We start from the raw sequence: 23,716 nt of genomic DNA, 5'->3' as shown, positions 1-23,716 counted from the left end.
AGGTCTCCAATGCCTAGAGAATGGGCACGAAAAAGGCGACGAGATTCCAACAAATAAAATGGTAAGTCGAACAATAACTCTAATTTAAATACACACGTCTCCATGAACCAGCACTCAAATGAAAAACGATGCATTTTATTTGTTATGGTCCTGTTCTAGATAAACAATACAGGTTGCCAGATGCATACGATGAGGGGTCTAATTTGCACTTTTGACTGATTCGATCGATTTGGACCACAGATTCATGCTTGGGCTGGTTTTGCTCGGTATCATTGTAAATAAAGATATGATGTCTGTAATCATTGGTCCGGGGATGACCTGTTTGGTTAAATGTAGAGCAAGTTTGCATACAATGCCACTGCTGCCAATATGCACCTTGGGTGTCACATCAATGTCTTTTGTTTATTGCCCAGCAAATACCACCTTGACGACGAGATCCGCAGAATATTCCGAGCCATTATTTGTTCGAGAACAGGTGAAAAACATATACTCCATCAAAAATTCTGGCTCCTTCGGAAAGTAATGTATTCCACACACCCATTTCTATAAATGCACTCACATTGTCCCTTTTTTCGACTCCCGTCTGTGGGTCCGACCCTGAATAATGCCTCTCGTGCGACAATGGTAAAAAAAAAATAGGAGCAGACAAAAAAGCGGCCCAAGCTTTTGGAATATAACAGCATGAATGTGGATCATCCTATCTAGTAGTTACTTCTTTCTTTCTTTCTTTGCTGCACGATACACGTCAACTATTACACAAGACACTATAGCTAGTGCTAGGAACTAACATCCAGAATTCTTTCTTTCACTTTGCCTGCCAGGCGTTCCACAGAGAATTCCATTAGGGTATAAACGCCAGTCATAGCACCGAGAATGCCAAAGACAATGATCATTAAGATCAACACGACTAAAAACGCCAACAGACCACCAATAGCCGCGTCGCCACTACATGCAGTGACATCCGCCAAGTAGAGGCTGTACCACGGGCAAGTATCCTGACTCCCGCAAAGCAAAGGATGTGTCGTATGCGGGTCGCTCTCACAGATCACGCGAACATATACAAGATAGAATACGCCCAACAGGGCGGTGGCGCTGACACCCGACAGCAGATAGATTCGATCCATCCACAACATGGTCGGACCATGCAGTTTGAACCACGCTTCATTTTCCGGCTGTGGCAGATGGTGTAACGCAAAAACATCAATTACCTTACACAGATATGCCATGGCAATCACTGATGCCAGCGTGAAGAATAGTGTAGTAACGTTTAGGAAATACGGATGGGAAAGGATCGCGGCATAGCGAGGTCGGTATATGTTGTAATGGTATCCACACAAATCGCAAGCGACAAACGATTCCTTTCTCGGAGACATTGTCCGCCATCGATTCAGACATTTGACATGCACGTAGGACATGCTTCCTTTACATTTACACGGTCGAATTAAAGGATTTTTCCGCCGGATTAGAGGTTTTTGTTGCAAATGAAGCAGTTGATGGTCTTGCCATCGTGTGGATGCAACGCGTATGCCAATGACGGCTTCCTCATCGTTTGCTATAAAGTGGTCACTGTCCTCATCATCGTCCAGCTCCGATTCGCCGCATATCCGGCACTGAGGTAAGTCGTCCGATACAGGCGCTGGATTATGTGTGCTGGATAGAGGTGGTAATGGTATGGTGTCTTGATGGGTTGGATCGGGCGCAAACGTGCTGTGGGCAGTATGATGATTGACCTGATCCATGTCGTGAAGAAGAGTGGTGGTTTCTTTGGAAATATTTCCAGCAAGGGGTAGTATGGCCATGGTACTTGCATATATGTACTGATCACTGCTGTAGGATTTCTTTCTGGGGTTCGAAGTAGACTCGGCAAATAGAGCGAGAACAAATAAGTGACGCCATGTGCCTATCCAAATTTAGCCAGGATTTTTTTTTTTCGCCGTAAAGGCGCGCATTGGTTTTTTTTATAGAGCAATCAGCGGTCCAAAATTTTTATTTAAGCGAGCATCTTGTGAGCGCATGGTCAGCCTTTCGTAATACAGTCATTTAAGAACATCAAGTCGCTGATTTTGAGTTCAATGTTGTGCAAAAAAAAAACTCTGCGTTCAAGAATAATGTCGGTTGATTCAAAAATAAGGTCGTGCTAACGTGTCACAAACTTCGTTTATTTTTTTACTCATTCATATCCGAGTAGCACAGAGATGGGTCAAACATTAATACGAGAATCCTGGAAACATCTTTTAGAAGGAAAAATAAGTCAGCTTGGCGTCGAATGCTTGTGGAAGAGTATACTAGTCTCTTCTAATTTATTGATGGAAGCCTTCTGCCGTTGTCAATGAAGTGGTGGAAAGTTTCAAACAGAGCGTTTCTCTTAGGACTGTTTACCACTTTATATGACAACTCAGTGTAATCTGTCCAATCAAGCAGGCATATTTTCATCCTGTGGAAAGGGACACTGAGGGTCTTGGGCCAAAAGTAGCGGCAAACCAACCCGGGATTTCACAACATTTAGTTGGGCATTAATCTGAACAGGGGTGTGGCTTGGACAAAGAAAGGCACTCCTGAAATGGTTACAGTGCTTACAACCCGAAAGCAATCGCACATCGATTCTAGGTGCAATATCCGCAAATGGCTTAATTAATGTTAACCTGTAAGTTCCAAAATTTATCAAAAAGCAAAATGAACGGAATCTATCATACCTTGTCATGGATAATGGTCCCATTCACAACGCAGCAGACAATGGTAAGTATATCAGTTCACAAGGATACAGGTTCATTCATATACCTTTCTTCATGTTCTCCCGAACTGAAATTCTGTTGAACAGCTCTGGTTAACAGTTAAAAGTAAAGAAAAGCGAAGTACAGTAAAGGAAAAAGGAATTGTTAATAACTGAGGATTAGTAGAATATGTGATAACTTGTAATTGGGTGATTTCTGTCGTATGTTTTGATAAATCTTTAATTAAACTAGAAGCTGCAACTGCCCCATTCCCCGAGAGTCAAACCAAAAAAAAAGGGACACGAAATTTAAAAGCAGTTCATAAAGGTAAAGTTTGTCGGTACTCTGGATTTCTCGCTTGAGAAAAGAAAAGAAAAGAAAGACGGGTGCAGCTGGGACCGTCAAGCCTAAAGCTGTGCTTTTCGGCAACTATTGCTTGGAGATGTCTCACACAGGAAGAGGAAACGATCGATAGTTCCATCATTCACCTTACATAAAACCACCCAAAAGCGAGGTGGCGCCAGTTTCTGATATGTATGTTGTAGGCAATCTTAATCGATTCAGAAAACATTTATGTTATGAAGTTTTTTAAGTTCTCTCTCCTTTCTTTTTTTAATTTTACTGCACTACCGGTAATTGCACACTTCATGTGCATTGCAGGCAATGACTTTGCCGTGATACCACTGGCCGGTAAAGCTGGTTGTTGTTTCGATGCCTTGAGCACGGTACGACAAGTGCTCTTATCATACCACTTCCCAGGGTATGATGCAAGCCAATCGAATGGCTTCAAATAGAAGCACTTAAAAATCAGCCTTAGACATGTTGGTTGGCCTTTTCTTTTTCTTTTTTTTTCTTTCTTTTTTTTTTTGGAAGCAATACAAAAAGAGCTATCAATAGGTCACGGAAAGATAAATTGAAAGATCAACGTGTTATAAACGAGAACGATAAAGGAACCTTGTTTGACTAAAAGTTTTATAAAAGAAGGGGCTACAGCTTATTTTACTGATTCATTGGCATTGTTTACCAAGGTTATCAACAATTTTCAATATCTTGCAATAGGGAATTCAGTGCACCATTTCGAACGATATTCAGCTGTTATTCATCATTCGCAAATAGATCCATGGTTTGTCGTAAATTTACCGTGCATCTCTTTGCTAGGATCAAGATTGGCCAGCAATTTCCGAGTTGTTTCTTTCTCCAAATATGCGTCGTTGCCTTTCCGGATGACTGCCATGGCCACATTTTGCATGAGTCTTCACCCAATTCGATACCCTGCATTGTCACTACCATTGTCCCAGTCAGCTAGAGGGAATATAGTATGGCCGTGTAGTAATATCGTCTGTGATGTCGTGCTCGGCACACGATATATGTTGATAGATAATGGAATCTTGTTCGCAATTGCCAAAGTTGATATAAGGCCATGGCGGTCGATTCTCACAACACGTCCTGGGGGGGGGTTTGGAAAAGCAGGTTGCCATGTGTTTTCACTCTAATCGTTGGAAGTAACGGGTCCGTGCGCTGGTATTGAACTTCATTCCTCCAATTTTTGGGGGAACATTTCGACATGGCTTCCTTGCTCGGAGAGAGGCACTTGGTTGCTGGCTCGAAATCGTGGCATCCGGTTCTTTCGTCGCAGGAACTTATCCGATTTTCCCAAAATGCGGCTTATTTCTTCTCGTATCTCGTAGCGGCAGGTGGAAGAGATGACGATGTCAATATGCTCTTTGCTGCGCGGAATGACTCCCCTTAAGAAATGGTTCGTCGGCGGTCATATTTTGATACAATTTACTAACAGAGCATGGCAGGTAAATGGGTCCAAATGATTGCACCCGCCAAGGCACGACTGCCGGCAAATCGCAAGTTTGGATGAGCATCCAATCCTGGTTCATAAAGCCGGTCATTTCCGGGGTCATTCAAGATACTTTGACTCTGAAACATAACGCCGCAGACACTTCGGGCCAGCGCTAATTGCACTGAACAAAGCGGCGGCAATGGAAGCGATGTATCAATCCTTCGATCGAATTTTTGTTCGCCAGGTATGACAGCTGATTTTCATCGTTCGCCGTTGATGCAACCAGCTTGCCTTTGTAGGTAAGTACCTCCGTTTCGTGCTGCTCGTCATCGATCATGGGCTGCGTATCCTATCAATTCATAAATAGGTGCACTCGACGTTTCTCGTTCTCCGACCGACGGATGGAACCGTAGCGTTCACTAATGCGCCACCGTAATACCTGACTGTCAATTCCATTTTCACGGACTAAATTGGAATGGCAAAATCGAAATCGCTGGCACCAGAAATTCATGGTCTTCCTTTGCTCATCTTCCAAGATGTCACGATACAATGTCTTGCGCAGTTCAGAATGTGTGGGCCTCCTATGTCGATTTCGAGATTGGTAGTAACTCCAAGCGGAGACATTACGTTGTCGTCGTCCATGACAAGGTTTTTATCGGCTGGTTTCAGTTCCTTGATACCGAATTTTCTCACAAATGATAGATTGATGATGCAAGGAGTGCATCCTCCGTCCAAGAATAGTTCGCAAGGCTGTCCGTTCACCCTTCCATTCGCCCTGGCCGTTTCATTGCCCTCGTGTGATATGGTCTTGTAGACCTCCTTCAATTGGTATGTGGGGATTAGTTCCGTATTGCTTTTACCGTGCCTTATCGTTTAGTGGGGCTTCGTCAAGGCAGCCTTGAGTTGTCCAAATAGGCATTACAGCTTGTAGAGTTGGACTTGCTGATTTGCGCCTTTTTCGTGTTTTGGTCAAGGCGCTGCCGCTTTGTTCCGTGATTTAAGCCCTTGATCGCGAAAATCGTCCCATGTTGTGATCTCGCTTTTCGACGATCTCTCCGCATCGTGCAGCTCCACCTAGCAGCCACGATTCAGCAATCATTGTCTGTTAATTAATCGGGCGCCTCGTTTTAGGATTCTGATGCTTCGTAAACAATCGGTGGGGTCTTGCTTGGTCGGGTTTATCCACAGAATGGCTGATTATCCGGCCTCTACTACTTCCCTCCCTTGAGCTTTGTTCTTCTGTTGGTTGCGTTTTGGCAAGGCGAGAACCGTGCCGCCGATGGCCACCCGCCGGTGCTTTGCCTTTGTCTTTTTTGCGCTGACTTTTTTTCCTGAACGTTGCAGCGGTGGCTGTTCGTTGGCTTGACACGTCTTGTTTGCTTCATTTCACCATCACGAATCCGTCGCCAAATACGTCAACTAGAGTTGAAAGGATTGATCTCGGTTTCATCTGACCAAATAACACGTTTCCAGTCATCCGTATTCCCGTTACGGTATTGATAACACCAGGCAAGTCGCTTCTTGGCATTTGCAGCAGCGATGTCATTTTTGCCACAAACAGAGACATCATTTATGTCATCATAAATAAAATGCGATGGAGCTGGACAAAAGTAATAGAATATTGATTAGGTGGGTGTTCGAAAACTGCATACTCGGAACTTCGTACATGCTTTTTGGATCCATTTGCGGTGATGTAAACTTTACTGTTATCACATAGGCACCGGAAACCCGAATCATCTCGCTTTAGACCCTGTTCAAAAAAATATAAGTGGAAAGGACAGAAAAACAAAGCAGGATTTCAACGACAAGAGTACCATTTTGGTCAATCGCAAGCGCGCAAAGGAAATGATATTCTTGTTCTCGTTGATCACATTTCTTTCTTTATCGAAAGATTCAAGGCATTGCTTGCAGCAGTATGTCATGCCGTACGGCTGAACAGAAGTGGAAATAAACAAGGTGACTTGTATACTGGCATTCACAGCCCAATGTTCAATCGTCGAAGGAACAGATGTCCCAAGTTGGTCGTAATTGGCGACGATCGTTCAGCCGAGTTGGCAAGCAGGATAATTTAATTGCCTGCGAAATTGACCAATTGTGAAAACACAGACGTTGCAACGCGAAGCAATAACTTTGTGGGAAACAACAAGGAAGAGAATGAGGTGTTTCCGTGACCGCCCACTGCAAACCTGTTCCTCTCCCCCTTTTTTTGTGTCTTAGCATCACTCAACGGAATCTCCGCCATCGCTCAACGGGTTCTCAAACGGAATCTCTCACTGCAACGGAATCTCGCCACCGCCCAACGGAATCTCCAACGGGAATCTCTCACTCCAACGGAATCTCCGCCAGCTCTACGGCTGACAGTTCAAAACCTTTTTTTCTGGCTGGCACAAAAAATGCCATGATTTCTCCCGGTTTAAATTCTCGTCTCATTATCAGATTCGGTCAATCCTTGGGCTTTTGTGCCTCGACTCCGTCTCGCGTGGAACTGTGGAGTAACCTAACGGTAGACCAGTCCTGGCACGCTTTTCCTTTTTTGACATGCGGCCCAGACAAACACACTTTGACCATCAGCACCGCCGACTTACCTGAAGGCGATTATGAATTTACTGCACGCTCATGGGATTCCGCCAGCCACCAATGGCATTGGTATGGTACGACAGACAACAATGGTCACGTCTATATTCGTCCATATGGCCCAAGCATTCAGCCTGAAGAACTGGCTCAGCTTGAACTTGTGACTCAGAAGCAATACGTTCAAACACAGCTCCATCACTACCGTGTGCCACTTGGGACCACTCACGTGGGAAGCATCGAAACGCAGCTACACAGCTACGTTGCCTTTGCTCGTAAAAGGTGAAGAAGGGATAGTATGGATCCAAAACATCGATAAAACATCATATTCATATTGATCATAGTTCTTGTTGGATGACGCCTATTCCGGGCGCAGACCGCTTGCAGCCGGATCAGCAAAAGTGGCAATTGCTACTATTTCAGGATCGTCGACACGGCAATATTCATGCATGGATAGCTGTCAGCATGCCTACCGTTGATCATTGGATGATCAGTCATGGAGATAATACACTGTCCTTGAACTGTGAAAACGGCCAAGGTCATTTAATCGTTGCCTCTACGACCGAACAGAACGTTTCCGGCTTGATGCGTGATTGTACGCAGTATATCTCAGACCACATTGTGCAATGCAAGCCAGATGGCTCAAACAAAACGCCTGATTCAGCTACAGCCAGTTACCTAGGCTACTGCACCTGGAATGCTTTTGGTCAGGGCGTCAGTTTCAATGATATATCCACTGCATTAGATGAATTGACTCGCATTCATGTCCCCATTCGTTACCTGGTGATTGATGATGGATGGCAATGCCACACCAACCGGCAACTACTGTCTATGGAAGCCGATTCTGAAAGATTTCCTTTGGGTCTCCAGAAATCGGTTAGCCTATTGAAGAAGAGGTTTCCCGGATTGCTGACTGTTGGTGTTTGGCACGTAAATGAACTTTGCCACAACGTAGATCCATCGTGGAAAATACTAATTTGTCTTTCCAATTAGACTTTGTGGGGTTACTGGCAAGGTGTACATGAAAGCCTGGCAGCACCCTACGGCCATGTGGACGTAGACTCTGTGGGCCTTGTCGATCACCCACATTGTTTCTATGAAGACTTTTACAAGTTTCTGACGCAAGCAGGCATACAGATGATGAAAGTCGATAACCAGGGCGCTTTTCAAGATTTGAATCTTCCATTTGAACAGAAGCAAGCACATTGGAACAAGTACCTTGATGCCATGGCACAAACGATTGAAAAATATGCGTTAAGCACGAATATCGTCCATTGTATGGCTTTCACACCTCATATTCTATTTCATCCCACATGCAAAGTTCCCCGCGTAATATTTCGGTAACATACCCTCGTTTCGTTAAACTTCCCATCATTTTTCCCTAACTTTCCCTGCAGTAACAGCGACGATTACTTCCCAGATGTGAGCGATAGCCATCCTTGGCATATTTACGTCAATGCTATGAACTCTCTGTGGACCAATGCTCTGGATTTAACCGCGGATTGGGACATGTTTCAATCGCGACATCCGTTTGCTGAATACCATGCGATAAGGTAAAAAGAGCCCCAGCGGTGTGTTCACGCTGATTTAAACCATTATTTTGTCTTTTACAGCCGTGCTATCTCTGGAGGTCCTGTATATATTACCGATATACCGGGTTATCATGATACTTCCATCTTATCACGCCTTGTGGCGACCTCTGTAGACGGCGAACAGACTTTGCTACGGTATCAACAACAAGCCCAGCCTTCTTTTGATACCGTATTTCATAATCCCATGCAACCTCCGTACCGATGCATTGAGTTATCCAATCAACACCGTGATCACTCTGACCAATGTTATGCTGTGGTTGGTTTTTGGAATCCAAGTGATACAAGGCAGTTCTCCCACCTTTCGCATCATGGTTCGGCACCAAACCAAGAGTTTATTGTTAACGTTGTTGCTGGTCATGACAAGGGGACCGTTACCAAGCTTCACATTGACGCTAACACGATTGGCGTAACCGTTGCCCCACTTGGCTGCACGATGCTTTCGTTGTGTCCCATTGCCACCCTACCTCACCTTTCCTTGTCCACGGCATGCCTGGGACTCGTTGACAAGTACAACGGTATCTGCGCTATTCAATCATCGCAATTATTATCTGTTACTGAGACAAAGGCCGAATTTCGTGTTCTATTGACCCACAAGAGCCAGCAGTGCGGCTTTTGGATTGATCTTCCGTGGAGTTGTACCCGAGTGGATTTCGGAGGCCAAATAGCGCCCACGGATTCATGGGTGTGGGATAATGCGCTTCGTGTCCTATTGATTGACATGACTTCTTGTTCTGCTTCAGCAACACCCTCTGGATCACTGTTTTTCGTCACATTGTCGTTAACGAAAGAAGTTCTTTTATAGAGCGCCAAGTCCTTCTCCGTCCAAAAATATCCCCTTTGAATAATTTTTTGTTGACATTCAGTGACATGTTTTTGCGAATATAAACTGCAGACTCGCAGCTAGGCTCAACTATTGAATGATTTTCGACAAAGCCGAGGGTGCTTCGGTTGAAGGAATGCGGTGCTATTTCATTTCGGAATATGATACATACGATTGATTTCTATACTGTATTTATGGACTTTAGATGGGATATCAGAAGTTGACGAGGACTCAATCCGAGATATGCGCTCATCAGGACATAATTAGCGTGGTTCATACAGCTATTCGAAAATGATAAGATCAGCGTTTTGATAACATCTCGGTAATCGGACAAAGGAAACATTACCGTAATATAACCGTCATCGCCTCCGGCGGCCATGACCATTAAGTTTGGATGGAATGTTAGTGCTCGTGTAAATGCGTTCTTTTGACCTAGGAAACCAGAGGACGGTCGGATCGTAGACAATCTTGTGCCGTCGACATTCCATAATTTGATGACTTGATCATCGCCAGCCCTAGAACAAAATAAAAGGCTTGTCATTAAACGACTCATGCATTTTAAAATAAAGTGATGGAGGTAGTTACGTTGCAAAGATAGGGCTATGGTCATGCACCGCCAGAGCTGTAATATCTGCGTAAGTGTGAGCTTGGATTGTTCGCAATGAATTCGGTTCTCGAATATCCCAAATGCGAATATCGCCGCCGAATCCACCGGAGATCAGCTCGCGATTGCCATCGCGTTGCAAATGCACACCAGTGACCCATGCTTTATGCTCATCCCAGCGTTGTACCATTCTACACAATCAAAAACCCGTCAGCCATTGGATTCTCTTCCAACAAATATGATGGCAAGGCACGTACGCTGCACTGGACTTTAATCGTCGATCATACACGCCAATAAGACCGTCACCGAAACCTGCAACAATTATATTGCCGTTGACCTGATCGCTTGTAATGCTGGTAACACATCCATTTGATTGCGTCGCAATATCCTACACAGAAAAAGGTTAAGAATACGAAGATCAATGCATCTCTGAGCAAAAAGGGCTAGGTATCATACCATAATGGACATTTCCTGATGAGCATCCCATAACTTGATTATACGTGCATCCCCTCCTGTGGCGAGTGTACCGCGTCCTTGATGCCAATCGCAAATCAAACCGCTTTGTCTTGAACTGCTCTTCTCCATGTCTTTTAAAGCACGCCAGGAGCTCACCAAGATGGCGTCTTCCTGATCACTGCCATCGTAATTCTTGTATATACGAACCACACCGTCATCTGAAGCTGTGAGTAGTAATGCAACATCGTCTTCATTCAGGAATTTTAAATCCGTGATACGACTGTGAGAAGGGTTGTGATTATCAATGACACTGAGTGGTGTTCCCGTTTTCCAGTCCCACACCCTATGCAAAAAGAATGAATGTAAATTGGATTGGCCTCCAATCGTCATCAACCATATCTTACACTAGACAATTGTAAGCATCAGCTGCGACGAGATGCGGCTCAAATTGATGCAAAAGTAATTTTGTCGCCTCTGTCTCGTTATAAATTGATATAATCTGGTCATCCCATCGACTTCTCGCTAAAAATCCAAAAGATCGTCAGCTTTCCACATTTCAATGCTGTCCCTAAGAATTTAGTCCTCTTACCTGCCATGGCTTTGGTGGCATTCGATTCGTCAAGAATTTTTTCATTGCGCGCACGCCGCCACTTTCGTTGGGTATACACCACACTGCCTGGCTCGTCGGACTCAGCGGCCTGTCATTGCACAAACAGTGGGTTAATAAAAGTGCTTCACGAAGATATCCATCAACAGGCTACTTACGCGCATCTGGGGTTCGGTAAAGTACTCACAGCTCCAATCATAGAATTCCGATGCCAATGGAAGTACATGATCGGCATCTGGATTGGTGGTATCACGATCAACGTGCGATGTGGAGCTTCGGGATGGACTTGTCGGTGACGTTGGTCCATTTTTAGGTGGATGACGATGACCTAAAGATGCAGTCGCACCCGATGCGCGAGCATGATCGTTGTGCAAGCGTGGATTAGGCGGATGAGAGTCGGTGGTAAGAGAAGAGTTGCTGAAATTATAAATGGTACGCAACGTAGATGCAAAAGAGACCGAACGCGTCAGTTTGGCGGGACGGCGTGAGCTGGTCGCTGCGCTGGCTCGGTCATCATGGGTATGGAAGGATTGCGAGCGATCCAGGGCGCCGCTCGTCGCATTCTCTTGCACGGCTTGTTGCATCGATTCACGGATAATGTTGGAAGCATATTCACCAAAAGATGGGGTATTGAGCAACTTATAGTTGATGTGATCCACAATCACCGAAGCGGCTTTGGCCACATCCGGATGAGGATCTACAGACAAATTCAGTAATGCTTTCCAAATCACCGTATACACCGAATCATAGCTAGAAGATCCGAAATCCGAATCGCTGTTCGATCGCCAATCGCCTGGACGACACTTTGCGAATTTGTTTCGGTCATCGCCAAACACGGAACGCTGGGACTGATCCTCTTCAATGGTCTGGCTAGCGGCGGCCAAAAATTTGGTCAATCCGGCCTGATGCACAATGTGGGACAATGCGGCAACAAACTCCTTGCGCACAATAGGCGATCCATCCGACATCACGACTAAAGCGGAGATGGCGATGTTGTGCTCGATATTCACAATCTGCTCGGTCTTGTTGGGATCGCTCAAAAACGTTCCCAAGGCATACATGGCCGAAGCGCGTACTTCCGGAACGCTGTCGGAAAGCATGGCGCACAGCTTTTCATGACCATTCTCGGTAATGGCGGCGGACTTGGCTTCGCTGTTGTTCATCCACACTTGGGCAAGACACAAGCAAACCCATTGACGCAAGAGCGGATCGGGGTCCTTCACGTGGGCAAGACATGCCGAAATGATGTTGCTCCTCAGACACGCTTGCTGCCCCATTTTGAAATTCGTGCAAAACACAGAAAGGATAAACGCGCTCATGGCTCGGTGCTCCGAAACGTGGGGAATGCTCAGCATGGCGTTATTCGGAGTCAAGATATTGATAAAGTAAGCATAGCCGTGATCTTTCAAAAGATCATTTTGACACGAACGATCCACCGCAAGGATGCGGGCCCAGATAAACACAAGCACAGGCTTCAGCTCGGCCGCCGGACTTTGGAGCAATTTCAGAACGTAAGGAAAAATGCCAACCGATAAAGCAGCATTTACGGCCCACGGTCCCAAATCCAGGAACCGACTCAGCAGCATCAGTGCACGCAATCGATGTACCTGACTTAGTAGCACCTGTAACACGATGGGCAATTGTTCCGGAATTTTAGGATTGACAGCACCTTCCGACAGCCATACTTCGAACGCGGTAAGTTGTTCAGCAAAGAATGTACTGGATTGATACTGGTACGCCGGCCCTCCCGCTTCAGCAGCCAACAGAGCCGGTAATTGAAACAAACACATATCGACGGCCAGATCCCAGGCTTGCCACATTGGATGATCATGGGTATTCGGCAGCTTTGGAGTGGACATTGGCGTACATTGATATGACCGCAAGATGCGTTCGGCAAGAAGGAAATTTCGGAACATGGAAGCGACGGTTAAATCTTGACGGAAGAGTCGTTTAAATAATTCAGGTTGATCTTGCAGAACACACCAAGCAATGGTATCAGTGACGGCGGTAAAGATCCAGTTGAGTTCACCCAAAGGCGTTCGTCGTTCCGCGGCGCGACCGGGTAATCGCATGACCATGTCTTTGGTAATATTGTTCGTCAACAACGGATTCCGCATGACTACCCAGCGTAAAGACATCTCAATGGGGGTGGTTAAACAGGCTGTAAATACGTCTGCAGGTAATTCGGGGTTCATGGGAAGGGTTTCGGTAGGACCGCAAGCGGCCAGCTGAATGCAGTCGCGCCAAGAGGAAGAGGGCATTTGTCCTTGGTGTTGCTGAGCCATTCTCATTGTTTCGTTATCTCGTTGTTCGGCGAAGCGGTTAAAAGCGTTGACGATATTGCCTGCGGATGAACAATCCCAGACGTATATGACGGGCGATCCAAGCCATGACTGCAGATCGAACAATGATACAGGGATATACTGTGTGTAATGACGATTGAATACCCATATTTCTCCACTGGCGGTTGGTTTAGGCACACCGTGGCCGTTGTAATGGAATAAGATGCGCTCTTCCTTGGCATTCCGTCTCATCTGACAACACACTTTCTTTGTTTCTTCGACAGAAGGATCGAGCGATAATTTGAAACGCGTTCGACCGTTGATGTTCTCGTACTGTTGATGAAGGTTTCTTCCAATTGCCTCGAGCGATTTGGTAGGAACGAGAGCAAAAGGATCGATCCAGCATTCTAATTCAGCGCAAGGACTGGTTTTGACAATATCCGGTGGATCGGTGCCGATTCTCAAACACACAACAAGTAAACCTAAGACAAAGAGTTAGTACTGGCTTGCAACTAAAAAAATGCATCGTATTCACCTGACACCGTTTTGATTCTCTCTGGCAAGCGCTATTGCAATGGTGGTTAATTTCCAGCCTCATTCCATGGAACCAATACGAAGAGAATCTGGTGAACCTACCCAGTCAAGGAGTGCATTTCGTAGTTCGGGATTGGCAGTGGCGTGGGTATTGTGACGTTTTTCAGAAAAATAGAGAAAGCGAATAATGTCTTCTCCGTAGAGTTCTTGGTCGAAACCGTGTCGAACAGTGGGGTTCACTTGACTAGAGGCGGGCATGTCGACGGTGGAGGATTGTCTTTCTGGATCGGATTCGGCTCTGGCGTTGTTCTCGCCGTTCACGAGTGTACTACTCGTACTTCTCGTACTTCGTGCGTCCTCGTTATTTGCGTCGGACGGAGTAGATTGCGTTGCTGTTGGCATTGCAATGGAGAAACTAACAAGTCGAATTTTGGGTGAGCCCGCGTGACAGGTGGACGGCAGCAATGACTGTTTCACTTATTTACCGAAATTACAAACGAAATTTACGGCCACTAAATAAGCAATGGAGAAAAAAAAAAGGTGATACGGCGTTGGTAGAACGGAGAAAAGAGAACAACGCAAAAAAGTAACAGGACGAGGAAACTGCGTATACGCAGGTGAGAGAGAAACAAGAGCGCGAAAAAGTTAAAAAGAGGAAACACCGAAGCAGAACTGTAGGCAGACATGGTCTGGGTTCAACTGGGTTGAATTTTCTCGCACAAAGTTGGACGTGACGTCTGAAAAATTACCTTTGATTCTTCCCTTACCTTTTTTTTCTTTAAACTTACTTATACCAAGTCTTTATACTTCACCATGAGCGACGATGACGATTTTATGTTGGAGGACGACGAGCAAGTAAGCGAACAATGAAAACAAGCCGTGGGCGGTCGTCCGCGCCATCTCACTGACTATGCAAATCGACGTGTATTATGCTTAGGATTACGATTTTGATTATGATGTTGACGACGACGAAGAACCCGATGTCGATCTCGAGAATAAATATTACAATGCGAAAGGTCGATAGCCTTATTCAACGGAATGAGCGGATGTATGATGGTTGACCGCTTTAGTTTTTATACAGCTCGCAAGGAAGACGATCCGGAAGGCGCGATCTCTGAGTTCCAAAGTGTCGTCGACACGGAAGAGGAAAAAGGCGACTGGTATGAATACTGTTTGCACTTGTGTTAAAACATGTCAGTACTAAGAGTAGGGCAGGGGGTTTAAAGCTTTGAAGCAAATGGTCAAGACAAGCTTCCAGCTCGGAAAACATGACGATGTGAGTGGGTTCAAAGACAGTGCCGTGAGATCCGAAGAACTGAATTGGTTTCTGCTTTAGACGTTGCGATATTATAAGCAGTTATTGACCTATGTTAAATCGGCGGTCACGCGCAATTACAGCGAAAAAAGTATTAATAATATTTTGGATTACACGGCTACAGCGGATAACATGGCGTTCATGGAGACTTTCTACCAAATAACGTTGGATTCGTTGGTGGAGACCAAAAATGAAGTATGCTCGAAAAAAAATCTCCCTTCAATGTATCATGGACAGCTTCTCATCGTCGCACGTTGTTCTAGCGTTTATGGGTGAAAACCAACCTCAAGCTGGCAAAACTATGGCTGGATCGGCATGAGTATAATCGACTGAATAAGGTAAAGAAGGGCTATGCGCAAAGATAAAGAGACATGGAAAGAGAAAATGGGCGTGTATGACATCAATTTTGCTCACGATGGTAATAGATTCTCCGACAATTACATTCTGCATGCCAAAAAGATGATGGCACAGATGACCAACGAAAAGGCACACAATTACTGGAAGTGCTGGCTTTGGAAATCCAGATGTACACCGAAACGAAGAATAACAAGAAACTAAAGGTAATACCCATTTTACAAGGGCATGTATACTGGCTATCTCACTCATCGATTCAATCTCACTTTAGGAACTTTATCAACAATGTTTGCACGTAAAATCCGCTATTCCACATCCTCGTATCATGGGTGTCATCCGTGAATGTGGTGGCAAGATGCATATGAGTGAAAGTAAGTCCGACACCCGCCGAGCCATCGTATCAATCGAGCCTTACTTTATTCATATTTACTCGGTACATGCTTTCAGAACAATGGGACAAAGCGCAAACAGACTTTTTTGAATCGTTCAAGAATTACGACGAAGCTGGCAGTCCCCAGCGTATTCAAGTACTCAAGTAAATGTCATTGTTCTTGAGAATCTTACCACACTTGCGCTTAACGGCAATGGCATAGGTATCTCGTGCTAGCGAATATGTTGACCGAATCACAGATCAATCCGTTCGATTCTCAGGAAACGAAGCCGTAAGTGTCAACTGCATTGACCAGCTGGAAGACCATATTGCGCATGAATCTCATGCAAAACGGTTAGATATAAGAATGACAAAGAGATTGTGGCTATGACGAACCTCGTAAGCGCATATCAAAAGAAGGAGATTGGAGAATTCGAGCGGATACTGCAATGTGCGTAAGGAACACATCAGTCGCACACAAACTGGATTACTTATTTCGTCCCTTAGCCCATCGAGCCACCATTGCGGGTGATCCATTCATTCGCGCATACATTGACGACGTTTTGAAGAATATCCGCACTCAAGTAGTCTTGAAGCTTATCAAGCCATACACTCGGATAGAGCTTGGCTTTATTTCAAAGGTAAGCCGTATATAATTTTGTTATCCGCGATGGCCCGTGTCTCACATCTCACGGTTTGGCAGCAATTAAATATACCAGTAAAAGATGTGGAGGATCTGCTTGTCAACCTTATTCTAGATGAAAAGATTTCTGGACGTATTGATCAAGTGAATCAACGACTAGAACTGGATCGAAGGTACGCTCTCTGCCCATCTCCATTCCTCCATTGCAGCTAATGATTTGATATCTTATGGGTTTCTTTCACTTGTTGTAGGGTCACGGATGCGTTAAAGTACGAAGCATTGGATACATGGTCACTCAATGTTTCCAAACTTTGCAAAACCGTCATTGGCAAAGCGACTTGAATATAATATCCTTCTCCTTACCGTGATCAAACATGAAGCAATTTATTCACTAGCTTGACTCTTTTATTTACTTGGCATCCTTAAAATCCAAAGTTATTGTCTTGATTATAACCCAAGTCACTGAGGGCGGTGAGCAATTGCAAACGGGCGGTTTTAATATCGTCATAGTTTAATGCGCTGATGGCCCATTTAGCATGTTTCTGTGCGGCTGCAATCGCGGCAGGATCCGCCATTGGTGGCAACGCCGCTGCTTGCGCGGTATCCGGATGAAACGTGGTGGAGGGTGGAGCGGGGTTGGGGGGTGGTATGGGCGTCACACTGACCTGAGGCGTCGGCGGTGGTGGCGGTGATACATTGTTATTGGGGGGTGGAACAGCAGGCGAAAACGGAGCCTGCGAAGACGCCGGTGAATGAGACGGCAAAGGTGCGGTGAAGTTTGAAGGAGGACTGGGAAAGTCTGAGATGGAAGGCGGAGGAGGAGGAAAAGCAGGCGCATTCAAGTTATCGTGAACCGTGTCCTCTTGCATAGCCTCAGTTGGAGAACCGGATGGCTGCTCAGGGTCTTCCATACCTCCGGGAGGACCAGGTGTAGGTGTACGTCCTTCACGTAATGCCTTCATAATATCGGTTGCCTTCCACTTGGCATACTTGATCTTCGCCTTTGTCTAAACGATGAAAGGTTTCACGGTATCAGGCACTGGCACGATAGTGGCCGTAAAAAAACGGTCGTCATGACGGAATCCACTATACCTCTGCATCCAAATCGCCAAAACACTTTAATAGTTCCAAAAAAATGGACGCTGCCAAGAAGGTCTTGGCAGTTTTTCTAAGTGAAATCGACGCAGTTGGTTAGCCTTCTCTCCAAATCTCGTTATGAACGGTGCTCACTTTGACGCTTTCCCAGCACGATCTTCATTGTCCGCATTCAAAAAGACTTTAAGCGCGAAATTCTCGACGTGAGCATAGCCCACCAGATCGTCTGTTATGGCTTCGTTATTGGCTCCCAGATCTTGTTTGCGCTAATCAATAAAACGCCCATGGTTACCGAAACAAGACGTACGTTCATTACTCCACTGCGAAATACCTGTTCCAGCGTATCCAGCAGATGGGACAGATATGCATTGGTTGAGGGACTCCTAGGGCCGGTGCCTATGGCCAATTTAGCAGCGTAATACTGAGCTACAGGAAAAACCGCAGAGCGTGAGCTTCATCGTGTAGAAGAAGAGTCGTGAGTTAAAGCTACCGTAATAAGCAACGACAGGCTCTCTTTCCTGCAGTTCTTGTCCTCTTTGAACATAGGGTGCAATATATTTCAATTCAGAGGGAATGTCCATTCTTTGAAAGGAAAAATGGGCTCGTGAAGGAAATGAAAGAAAAAGAGCTGAAACGCTTTTTCGCCAGTCGCCCTGCATTGGCCATCCGTACTCCAAATAAGGCAAATTTACTGCCTGAGATTGATGAAATTTTCTGAACATCCTCATGGTCCGCTTATCATCGTCAACAATACAAGAAAAAAAAGGGGGCATAATCGGGTATGTTTACCCATTGTCCTGGTTCGTTTCTCTTAATGATTTACTTTTGAAAAGAAAAAAACGAAATTACAAGCTATGCAGAACGAATCAACGTTTTAATGACGGCGAGACTCGGCAATGACAGCTTGGAGCTCATCAATCTTCTTCTTGGCACGGAGGAAAGTTCCGAGTCTCTTCTTGGTAAGCTTCTTGGCACGCTTATCCTTGGAGTTCTTGATCAATTCCATGACACGACGTTCATAAGGAGCAAAGCCAGCAACTTCACGGACGATGCTCTTGACAAAGGTAGTACGCTTGGAGGCGGCCTGAAAATTTGAATAGAAATACGTTAGCAGTTGTCATTTGGCCATCACCATGAATAACCCCCAATTAGCCAGCTTCACGAAGCCTCACTCCAACTCTGTTATTGTCTCTCCCAAAAGCAAGGTCAAATTCTCCACAATGCATAAATCGCAAAAAAACTGCGGTATACAGCATGTCACGTTCGTCGACGGTAGCGCATAAAGAATAGAATCATGATTCGAATCGAGTAACTTGACCATGCCAATGAATTGTTCCTATTTGTTCATTTCGTCCCACTTCCGACTCCCCCACCCATTTTCCATCTGAAGCCATCCGTTGCATCCAATATCCATCAATCAAACTACTGTAAAGATACATACACCCTTGCGGTAGGAAACGGTAGGCTTGAGCTCACGACGGGTGACGATGTGTCCCTTGTTGAGACCAACAGCGATGCCAGACTTGGAAGCAGCCATTTGTGATGTGATTCGGGAAAGAGGGCGCATCACACATGCTCAAACATCCCTCTTTTGCATCGCAATCGGGCCCGGCCCGGCCCATATCTGAAATTGAAAAACGCAGTCAATCTCAACCAAATGGCTAAATTCAAATACCGCTCAGCCGAACCATAGCGGAGATTGTATCAGTCCGTGAAGTCACCTTTACACCACTGAAGATTTTGGCCGTTCAGACTCGATTGTCATGAATTACCTTGGGATTGCTGCTCGTAAGTCCATGTTTTATTCGGTACTATTGTACACGTCGTTCCAAAGGCCAATGTTCATGTGGATAATCTTCATAAATTATCAGCTAAATTGCGGTTGTTAACACCATGGGAACATATAACAGATGGATTATCTATCGTGCGAATTTGGTGGGTGAGCTTGTTCCACATCTTCCTCCGTATTATTGGACTAGTTATTTTCCTTGTCAATCTGTTGTTCGACTGTGTGCGTGTCATATCTTTTGATGGCATCGAGAAGTACAAGGTAACAAGTTAACAAATTTAAACAAGAACTAACAAATTTTCGCACGAAATCACAAGAACCAGCAAACTCATATTTTTTCGCTTTCTTTTATATTTTTTTAGGTGGATTATTGGCTACATCTAGAAGTTCCACGCCACAGCAGCAACTAGATGCTATGACGCGTTGTGCGTCTTGTTGCACGCCCTCTTCCTCTTCCTCTTCCTCTTCTTTCGCCTCGACCTCGAGGTACTCCTCGTGCTTGATCAGTAGTACACGTTTGCTGACCAACCTCGACTTCATCGCCAAAGGGCCTCAAAACACTCTCTGCCCTGGTCCCATCTCCATTGCCTGAACTTCTTTTGAGTGTACCCAGAGTAGAGAATGATCAGAACGCAGATACCTCGTGAATATCTATATATACCTGTTCTGGCGAGCATGATCTTGTGGGAGATGGAGATAATCAAACCTTCTGTGTTCTTGCTGGCGCTGTTGCTTTCTCTTACGTTTCAAGGGGTTGACTTGTTGTTCCACCCCTGCTTCGTCAGCTAGTGACCTTCGCAGCGGTTGAGCGAAAGTCGAAACTCCTCCTTGGCTATCTTCTCAAACCTTTCTATGGCTCGCTTTCGCAAGCCTACCGGGTCTTTACTCCAGGACGAAGTGAGCGAAAGACCTTGACCGTGCATTTTATCTTCCATGTAAAGGCGACACTACGCAATAAATGCGTGGACCAGTCGTCTCGGTAGACGCGCGAGTAGTCTTCGGCAATCCCGAATGCTGACATAGATTTTCCTCATTGAGCCGATTTGTAGGCAATGAAAATGTGTCCATCGGAATGGCGAAATGGCATATCATGAGCATGTGCGAAAGGTTAAAAGAGCGGAAAATTAACTGAGGGCAAAAATCGGTCAGCAACATTTTACACAACAACGACTTTGTCTTTCGTTAAGGCGTTCTTCAATTCGCTCGAATCTGTTTAAGGTTTCTTGCATAATCGGGTGATAGTATACCTATATGCTGTCTCTTAATCTCCTACCCTTCCAAGCAATTCCTTTCCAACCGGACATTTGTTTTCTTGCAAAGCAAGGTGTTTATTAACCAAAAAAAAAAAAAACGTCACTCCTCCATGGCGGAGGAGGAAGAGAAGAAAATGGGAAGAGCAGGAGCAGCAGGAGGAGGAGGAGGCCGGAACGGCCCACCAAAGACAAAAGGTGGCACCTCTTGGTTCTGCCCCGTGACGGGGACAGACGAACCGCAAAGGGGAGGCCACCGGAAGCGAAGGACCAGCAGAAACGGAAGGACGAACAGAAAATGCTGAAACTCTCGGGGCAGGGCCCCCGACAACTGTCTGGTGGTTCAAGGCCGCCTGTTGGCGGCGTCTTCTACGTTGTCTTCTACCACCTCGTCGTCGGCGACGACGACCGGCCTAAAAAGAAATAATCAACAGTCAATAGTCAATTTCATTGATATCTGATGCATCCATAAGATACCAACCAAGGCTTGCTGCTGTTGCTGTGGGGTTGCGGTTGCGAAGGAACACCCGCGAAAAAGAATTTAGCATGACTAATAGTAAAACTCATTTTGATAGTCGATCTTCATTGAAAAATGAAGTGGTTTTTATATTGAAGGAAAAATGCTCCAAAAAAAAAAGCCGGTTAAAGCTGCATAAAAATAAAGCTCTAAAAGTAGCTTGACCACTTTGAAAAAATAAAGAGCACACACAAATGCATGAAACAACGAGAAATGTCGCCAGATCAGCTACATAGGTGAAAGCATTCACCATTAGATCACCGAAAACTGAAAAATTAATAGGACACACATATGATGCTACGAAGACGACCTCTCGCCCTCATTGAACTTTTCCATATCTTCCATCCAACATTCTTGAACAAATATGATATCAAGCGTGGTAGCAACAAATCACAACTCCCAAGATCGAACGCGAATCAGCTTGTGGTCGGGCTTATTTTTTCTCTGGCGTCCTCTCCTGTGTCCTTTTGGTCGGATGTCTGGCTTTTTTATGTGGTTCCTCTTGTCGTCCCTGGGTGTTTCTTGGTTTTTCCTCGCCTCTCCTGGGCGGTTATTGCCGTCCTCCCCAGGATGCGGACTTCTGGGAGTGGGCGACCTCTACCCAGAGGTTACGGTAGGTTTTTCAATGAAGTGAAAGCTGTATAATTTTACTGACGACTCTCGTTTTCTTTGTTTTCTTTATGTCTTCTTCTCTCCCTAATATGGTCATTTTCCAACTCGCGAACTAATTATCTTTTATTTGTCTATGTTTGATTTACTCTCATCATTTGATGTTTATACTTTTTTATGTCTTTTTTCTCGTATTGCCATTTCTCTTTTTTTGTCTGTATCATAATTTGCATTTTTTTTTTTGGTAATTTTCAAGTTCCTACGGTGACTTTTGAAATAAACAGTATGCTTATTGAGATTGGCAGCCTATTTACCTGGCAACGCATGGCTTAATAAATTTTTGTGGAGTGGATAAATAAGGAGGAATATATAAACAAAGCCTCATTTATTCAGTAGCGTATTCGTATTTTAGCAAATTGTAATGCAACGGTTCATTGATATCACTGGGTCAAGGAAATTGATCCTTCGCTCACATAAGTTTTTCCCGGACCTGTTCGTCCCATTTTCATAAGATGCAATTTGTCAAGATGAGCCACGCCCAAATCAAGATGACTAAACGATTTCATAATAGGTCTTGCATCAAACGGCTGTCTCTTCTCATCTTTGGATGCGCCGCTGGAGGAAGCTCGGTTGCTGGTATTGATCAATGTAGCGTGGAGCTGGCAAAATAGCAACCAATATATAAGTCACTGCCCATTGGTTGAAAGTGTAAATGAATAAAATAAGACTTTACCTTGAGCGGTCGGGTATCTCTGACCATGAAACCTTCTTCTACCATGGCATCAATGATGGCCGCTGCAGCATATTCCTTTTTAGTTTATTTTTCACGGCAAGCATAACGGTCATTTTTTAACTTACTGCACACATCCTTTAAAACCTTTTCCTGGGTCTCATCATGAACCTGGACGTACAAAACATGTGCATCGGCTTATGAACAAAAAAAATGATGAACAACAAAGGAGATCGTTTAGTGTTGGTCAGAATTTTTCGGATTGCTGAACTTACCTTGATTTGTTTGCATTGTAGCCAGCTGTTTTAAATGCACGGACAGCAATTTCTTTTGCAGAATGTTATCAATGACACCAGGGATTGTGTCTTTGAGGAAACGGACGGCTTTTTCAATTTCAGCTTGATTCAGCAACTTAAACACGCCGAGAGTAAGATGCAAATTGGCAGATAAAACCATGATGGAAGGATCGATGCCTTTGCATTGGAAAGTAGAAGACAATACGGATGATTGGAACTCGCCCAGTTTGCGCGTAATAAGAGGAGAAGACAACGGGAATGACAGAAAATGGGTGGGACGTGCGCGATCATATGCCTTTTTTGTTACCGCTGGCATCAGCCAAACCATCGGTCACTCAGTTCGAATGTCATATGGACCTACCTTTTGAATCATATCTTCAATGGCTTCAATAGCCTTGGTCACTTTATCTTGGGTACCTTTAATCATGACAGTATCCTTGCCCTTGGTGATATCAATACGAGTACCGGTCGCTATTTTCAATTGTTTAAGAGTGCTTCCGTTCTTTCCTTTATCGGTTTTTGAAATCATCGTCAGTTGGCGTGACAAAAATGGTTTGTATGGCGACTTACCAATGAGCGATCCATGGAAAGCACGATTGACAGGATGATGATAAGTGATTATTTCCTCCGTATAGATTGTGGAATCGGCTTCATTGTCGCTGTTAGTTGAAGCCGAGGACTCTATGTAGGAGAAATGAGTGTGAACTATCCACAAATCAGTTTGGTAGTAGTGCATACGTGGTCTTGGTGGGGATTCGCTCCGTGTGCGACGAGGAGCT

General features: G+C 44.9%; 8 protein-coding genes across 8 annotated transcripts; 2 read left to right on the top strand and 6 right to left on the bottom strand.

Moving 5' to 3' along the window:
• Window positions 1-541: 541 nt before the first annotated feature.
• BYT42DRAFT_577543 (uncharacterized protein) lies at window positions 542-2,028 on the bottom strand. Its single transcript, XM_051569188.1, has one exon. The coding sequence runs from the start codon at window positions 1,797-1,799 to the stop codon at window positions 777-779; it is 1,023 nt and encodes a 340-aa protein (XP_051422019.1). The 5' UTR covers window positions 1,800-2,028; the 3' UTR covers window positions 542-776.
• Window positions 2,029-5,741: 3,713 nt separating this feature from the next.
• Window positions 5,742-6,398, bottom strand: BYT42DRAFT_418369 (uncharacterized protein). Its single transcript, XM_051563473.1, has 3 exons — window positions 6,318-6,398; window positions 6,174-6,253; window positions 5,742-6,103 (listed from the first exon to the last, which is right to left on the bottom strand). Exons 2-3 carry the CDS (start codon window positions 6,238-6,240, stop codon window positions 5,919-5,921), a joined length of 252 nt encoding a protein of 83 aa, XP_051422018.1. The 5' UTR covers window positions 6,241-6,253; window positions 6,318-6,398; the 3' UTR covers window positions 5,742-5,918.
• Window positions 6,399-6,812: 414 nt separating this feature from the next.
• BYT42DRAFT_418330 (glycoside hydrolase superfamily) lies at window positions 6,813-9,568 on the top strand. Its single transcript, XM_051563472.1, has 5 exons — window positions 6,813-7,356; window positions 7,419-8,004; window positions 8,068-8,414; window positions 8,472-8,627; window positions 8,688-9,568. Exons 1-5 carry the CDS (start codon window positions 6,902-6,904, stop codon window positions 9,466-9,468), a joined length of 2,325 nt encoding a protein of 774 aa, XP_051422017.1. The 5' UTR covers window positions 6,813-6,901; the 3' UTR covers window positions 9,469-9,568.
• A 181-nt stretch (window positions 9,569-9,749) lies between these two features.
• BYT42DRAFT_615880 (raptor N-terminal caspase like domain-containing protein) lies at window positions 9,750-14,371 on the bottom strand (the record flags this gene model as incomplete). The annotated part of the gene is made up of 10 exons (XM_051572009.1): window positions 9,750-9,767; window positions 9,833-10,001; window positions 10,072-10,281; window positions 10,348-10,478; window positions 10,547-10,889; window positions 10,951-11,068; window positions 11,136-11,244; window positions 11,312-13,917; window positions 13,971-14,001; window positions 14,072-14,371. 10 exons carry the CDS (start codon window positions 14,369-14,371, stop codon window positions 9,750-9,752), a joined length of 4,035 nt encoding a protein of 1,344 aa, XP_051422016.1.
• A 310-nt stretch (window positions 14,372-14,681) lies between these two features.
• Window positions 14,682-17,033, top strand: BYT42DRAFT_418270 (PCI domain-containing protein). The gene is made up of 13 exons (XM_051563471.1): window positions 14,682-14,824; window positions 14,907-15,129; window positions 15,185-15,245; window positions 15,306-15,479; window positions 15,548-15,622; window positions 15,710-15,844; window positions 15,910-16,009; window positions 16,086-16,173; window positions 16,232-16,300; window positions 16,368-16,459; window positions 16,516-16,649; window positions 16,712-16,824; window positions 16,903-17,033. The coding sequence occupies exons 2-13, from the start codon at window positions 15,008-15,010 to the stop codon at window positions 16,991-16,993; spliced, it is 1,254 nt and encodes a 417-aa protein (XP_051422015.1). The 5' UTR covers window positions 14,682-14,824; window positions 14,907-15,007; the 3' UTR covers window positions 16,994-17,033.
• A 15-nt stretch (window positions 17,034-17,048) lies between these two features.
• Window positions 17,049-18,375, bottom strand: BYT42DRAFT_577532 (Vta1 like-domain-containing protein). Its single transcript, XM_051569187.1, has 5 exons — window positions 18,237-18,375; window positions 18,078-18,172; window positions 17,882-18,012; window positions 17,744-17,819; window positions 17,049-17,658 (listed from the first exon to the last, which is right to left on the bottom strand). The coding sequence occupies exons 1-5, from the start codon at window positions 18,325-18,327 to the stop codon at window positions 17,074-17,076; spliced, it is 978 nt and encodes a 325-aa protein (XP_051422014.1). The 5' UTR covers window positions 18,328-18,375; the 3' UTR covers window positions 17,049-17,073.
• Window positions 18,376-18,412: 37 nt separating this feature from the next.
• BYT42DRAFT_577529 (50S ribosomal protein L36e) lies at window positions 18,413-19,299 on the bottom strand. The gene is made up of 2 exons (XM_051569186.1): window positions 19,188-19,299; window positions 18,413-18,830 (listed from the first exon to the last, which is right to left on the bottom strand). The coding sequence occupies exons 1-2, from the start codon at window positions 19,281-19,283 to the stop codon at window positions 18,621-18,623; spliced, it is 306 nt and encodes a 101-aa protein (XP_051422013.1). The 5' UTR covers window positions 19,284-19,299; the 3' UTR covers window positions 18,413-18,620.
• Window positions 19,300-22,246: 2,947 nt separating this feature from the next.
• Window positions 22,247-23,320, bottom strand: BYT42DRAFT_577524 (kinase A anchor protein). Its single transcript, XM_051569185.1, has 4 exons — window positions 22,917-23,320; window positions 22,770-22,838; window positions 22,645-22,706; window positions 22,247-22,570 (listed from the first exon to the last, which is right to left on the bottom strand). Exons 1-4 carry the CDS (start codon window positions 23,263-23,265, stop codon window positions 22,352-22,354), a joined length of 699 nt encoding a protein of 232 aa, XP_051422012.1. The 5' UTR covers window positions 23,266-23,320; the 3' UTR covers window positions 22,247-22,351.
• Window positions 23,321-23,716: the final 396 nt, after the last annotated feature.

This window comes from Radiomyces spectabilis, assembly GCF_025331425.1.
Source record: "Radiomyces spectabilis strain NRRL 2753 chromosome Unknown BYT42scaffold_9, whole genome shotgun sequence".
Lineage (NCBI taxonomy): Eukaryota > Fungi > Mucoromycota > Mucoromycetes > Mucorales > Radiomycetaceae > Radiomyces > Radiomyces spectabilis.
This window is presented reverse-complemented; position numbering and strand designations above follow the sequence as displayed.

Coding starts and splice junctions, on each gene's coding strand:
- BYT42DRAFT_577543 (XM_051569188.1), bottom strand. CDS start 1,799: ATGGCCATACTACCCCTTGCTGGAAATATTTCCAAAGAAACCACCACT.
- BYT42DRAFT_418369 (XM_051563473.1), bottom strand. CDS start 6,240: ATGATTCGGGTTTCCGGTGCCTATGTGATAACAGTAAAGTTTACATCA. Junction 6,104..6,173: donor ACCGCAAATGGATCCAAAAA/GCATGTACGAAG, acceptor ACTTTTGTCCAG/CTCCATCGCATTTTATTTAT.
- BYT42DRAFT_418330 (XM_051563472.1), top strand. CDS start 6,902: ATGATTTCTCCCGGTTTAAATTCTCGTCTCATTATCAGATTCGGTCAA. Junction 7,357..7,418: donor GTTGCCTTTGCTCGTAAAAG/GTGAAGAAGGGA, acceptor TATTGATCATAG/TTCTTGTTGGATGACGCCTA. Junction 8,005..8,067: donor TGACTGTTGGTGTTTGGCAC/GTAAATGAACTT, acceptor CTTTCCAATTAG/ACTTTGTGGGGTTACTGGCA.
- BYT42DRAFT_418270 (XM_051563471.1), top strand. CDS start 15,008: ATGAGCGGATGTATGATGGTTGACCGCTTTAGTTTTTATACAGCTCGC. Junction 15,246..15,305: donor AGCTCGGAAAACATGACGAT/GTGAGTGGGTTC, acceptor TTTCTGCTTTAG/ACGTTGCGATATTATAAGCA. Junction 16,301..16,367: donor GATTCTCAGGAAACGAAGCC/GTAAGTGTCAAC, acceptor CAAAACGGTTAG/ATATAAGAATGACAAAGAGA.
- BYT42DRAFT_577532 (XM_051569187.1), bottom strand. CDS start 18,327: ATGGACATTCCCTCTGAATTGAAATATATTGCACCCTATGTTCAAAGA. Junction 18,173..18,236: donor GCCTGTCGTTGCTTATTACG/GTAGCTTTAACT, acceptor TTTTTCCTGTAG/CTCAGTATTACGCTGCTAAA. Junction 17,820..17,881: donor CGTGCTGGGAAAGCGTCAAA/GTGAGCACCGTT, acceptor GATTTCACTTAG/AAAAACTGCCAAGACCTTCT.
- BYT42DRAFT_577529 (XM_051569186.1), bottom strand. CDS start 19,283: ATGGCTGCTTCCAAGTCTGGCATCGCTGTTGGTCTCAACAAGGGACAC. Junction 18,831..19,187: donor CCGTTTCCTACCGCAAGGGT/GTATGTATCTTT, acceptor TCAAATTTTCAG/GCCGCCTCCAAGCGTACTAC.
- BYT42DRAFT_577524 (XM_051569185.1), bottom strand. CDS start 23,265: ATGGTTTGGCTGATGCCAGCGGTAACAAAAAAGGCATATGATCGCGCA. Junction 22,707..22,769: donor GGTTTTAAAGGATGTGTGCA/GTAAGTTAAAAA, acceptor AATATGCTGCAG/CGGCCATCATTGATGCCATG. Junction 22,571..22,644: donor GAGATACCCGACCGCTCAAG/GTAAAGTCTTAT, acceptor CTATTTTGCCAG/CTCCACGCTACATTGATCAA.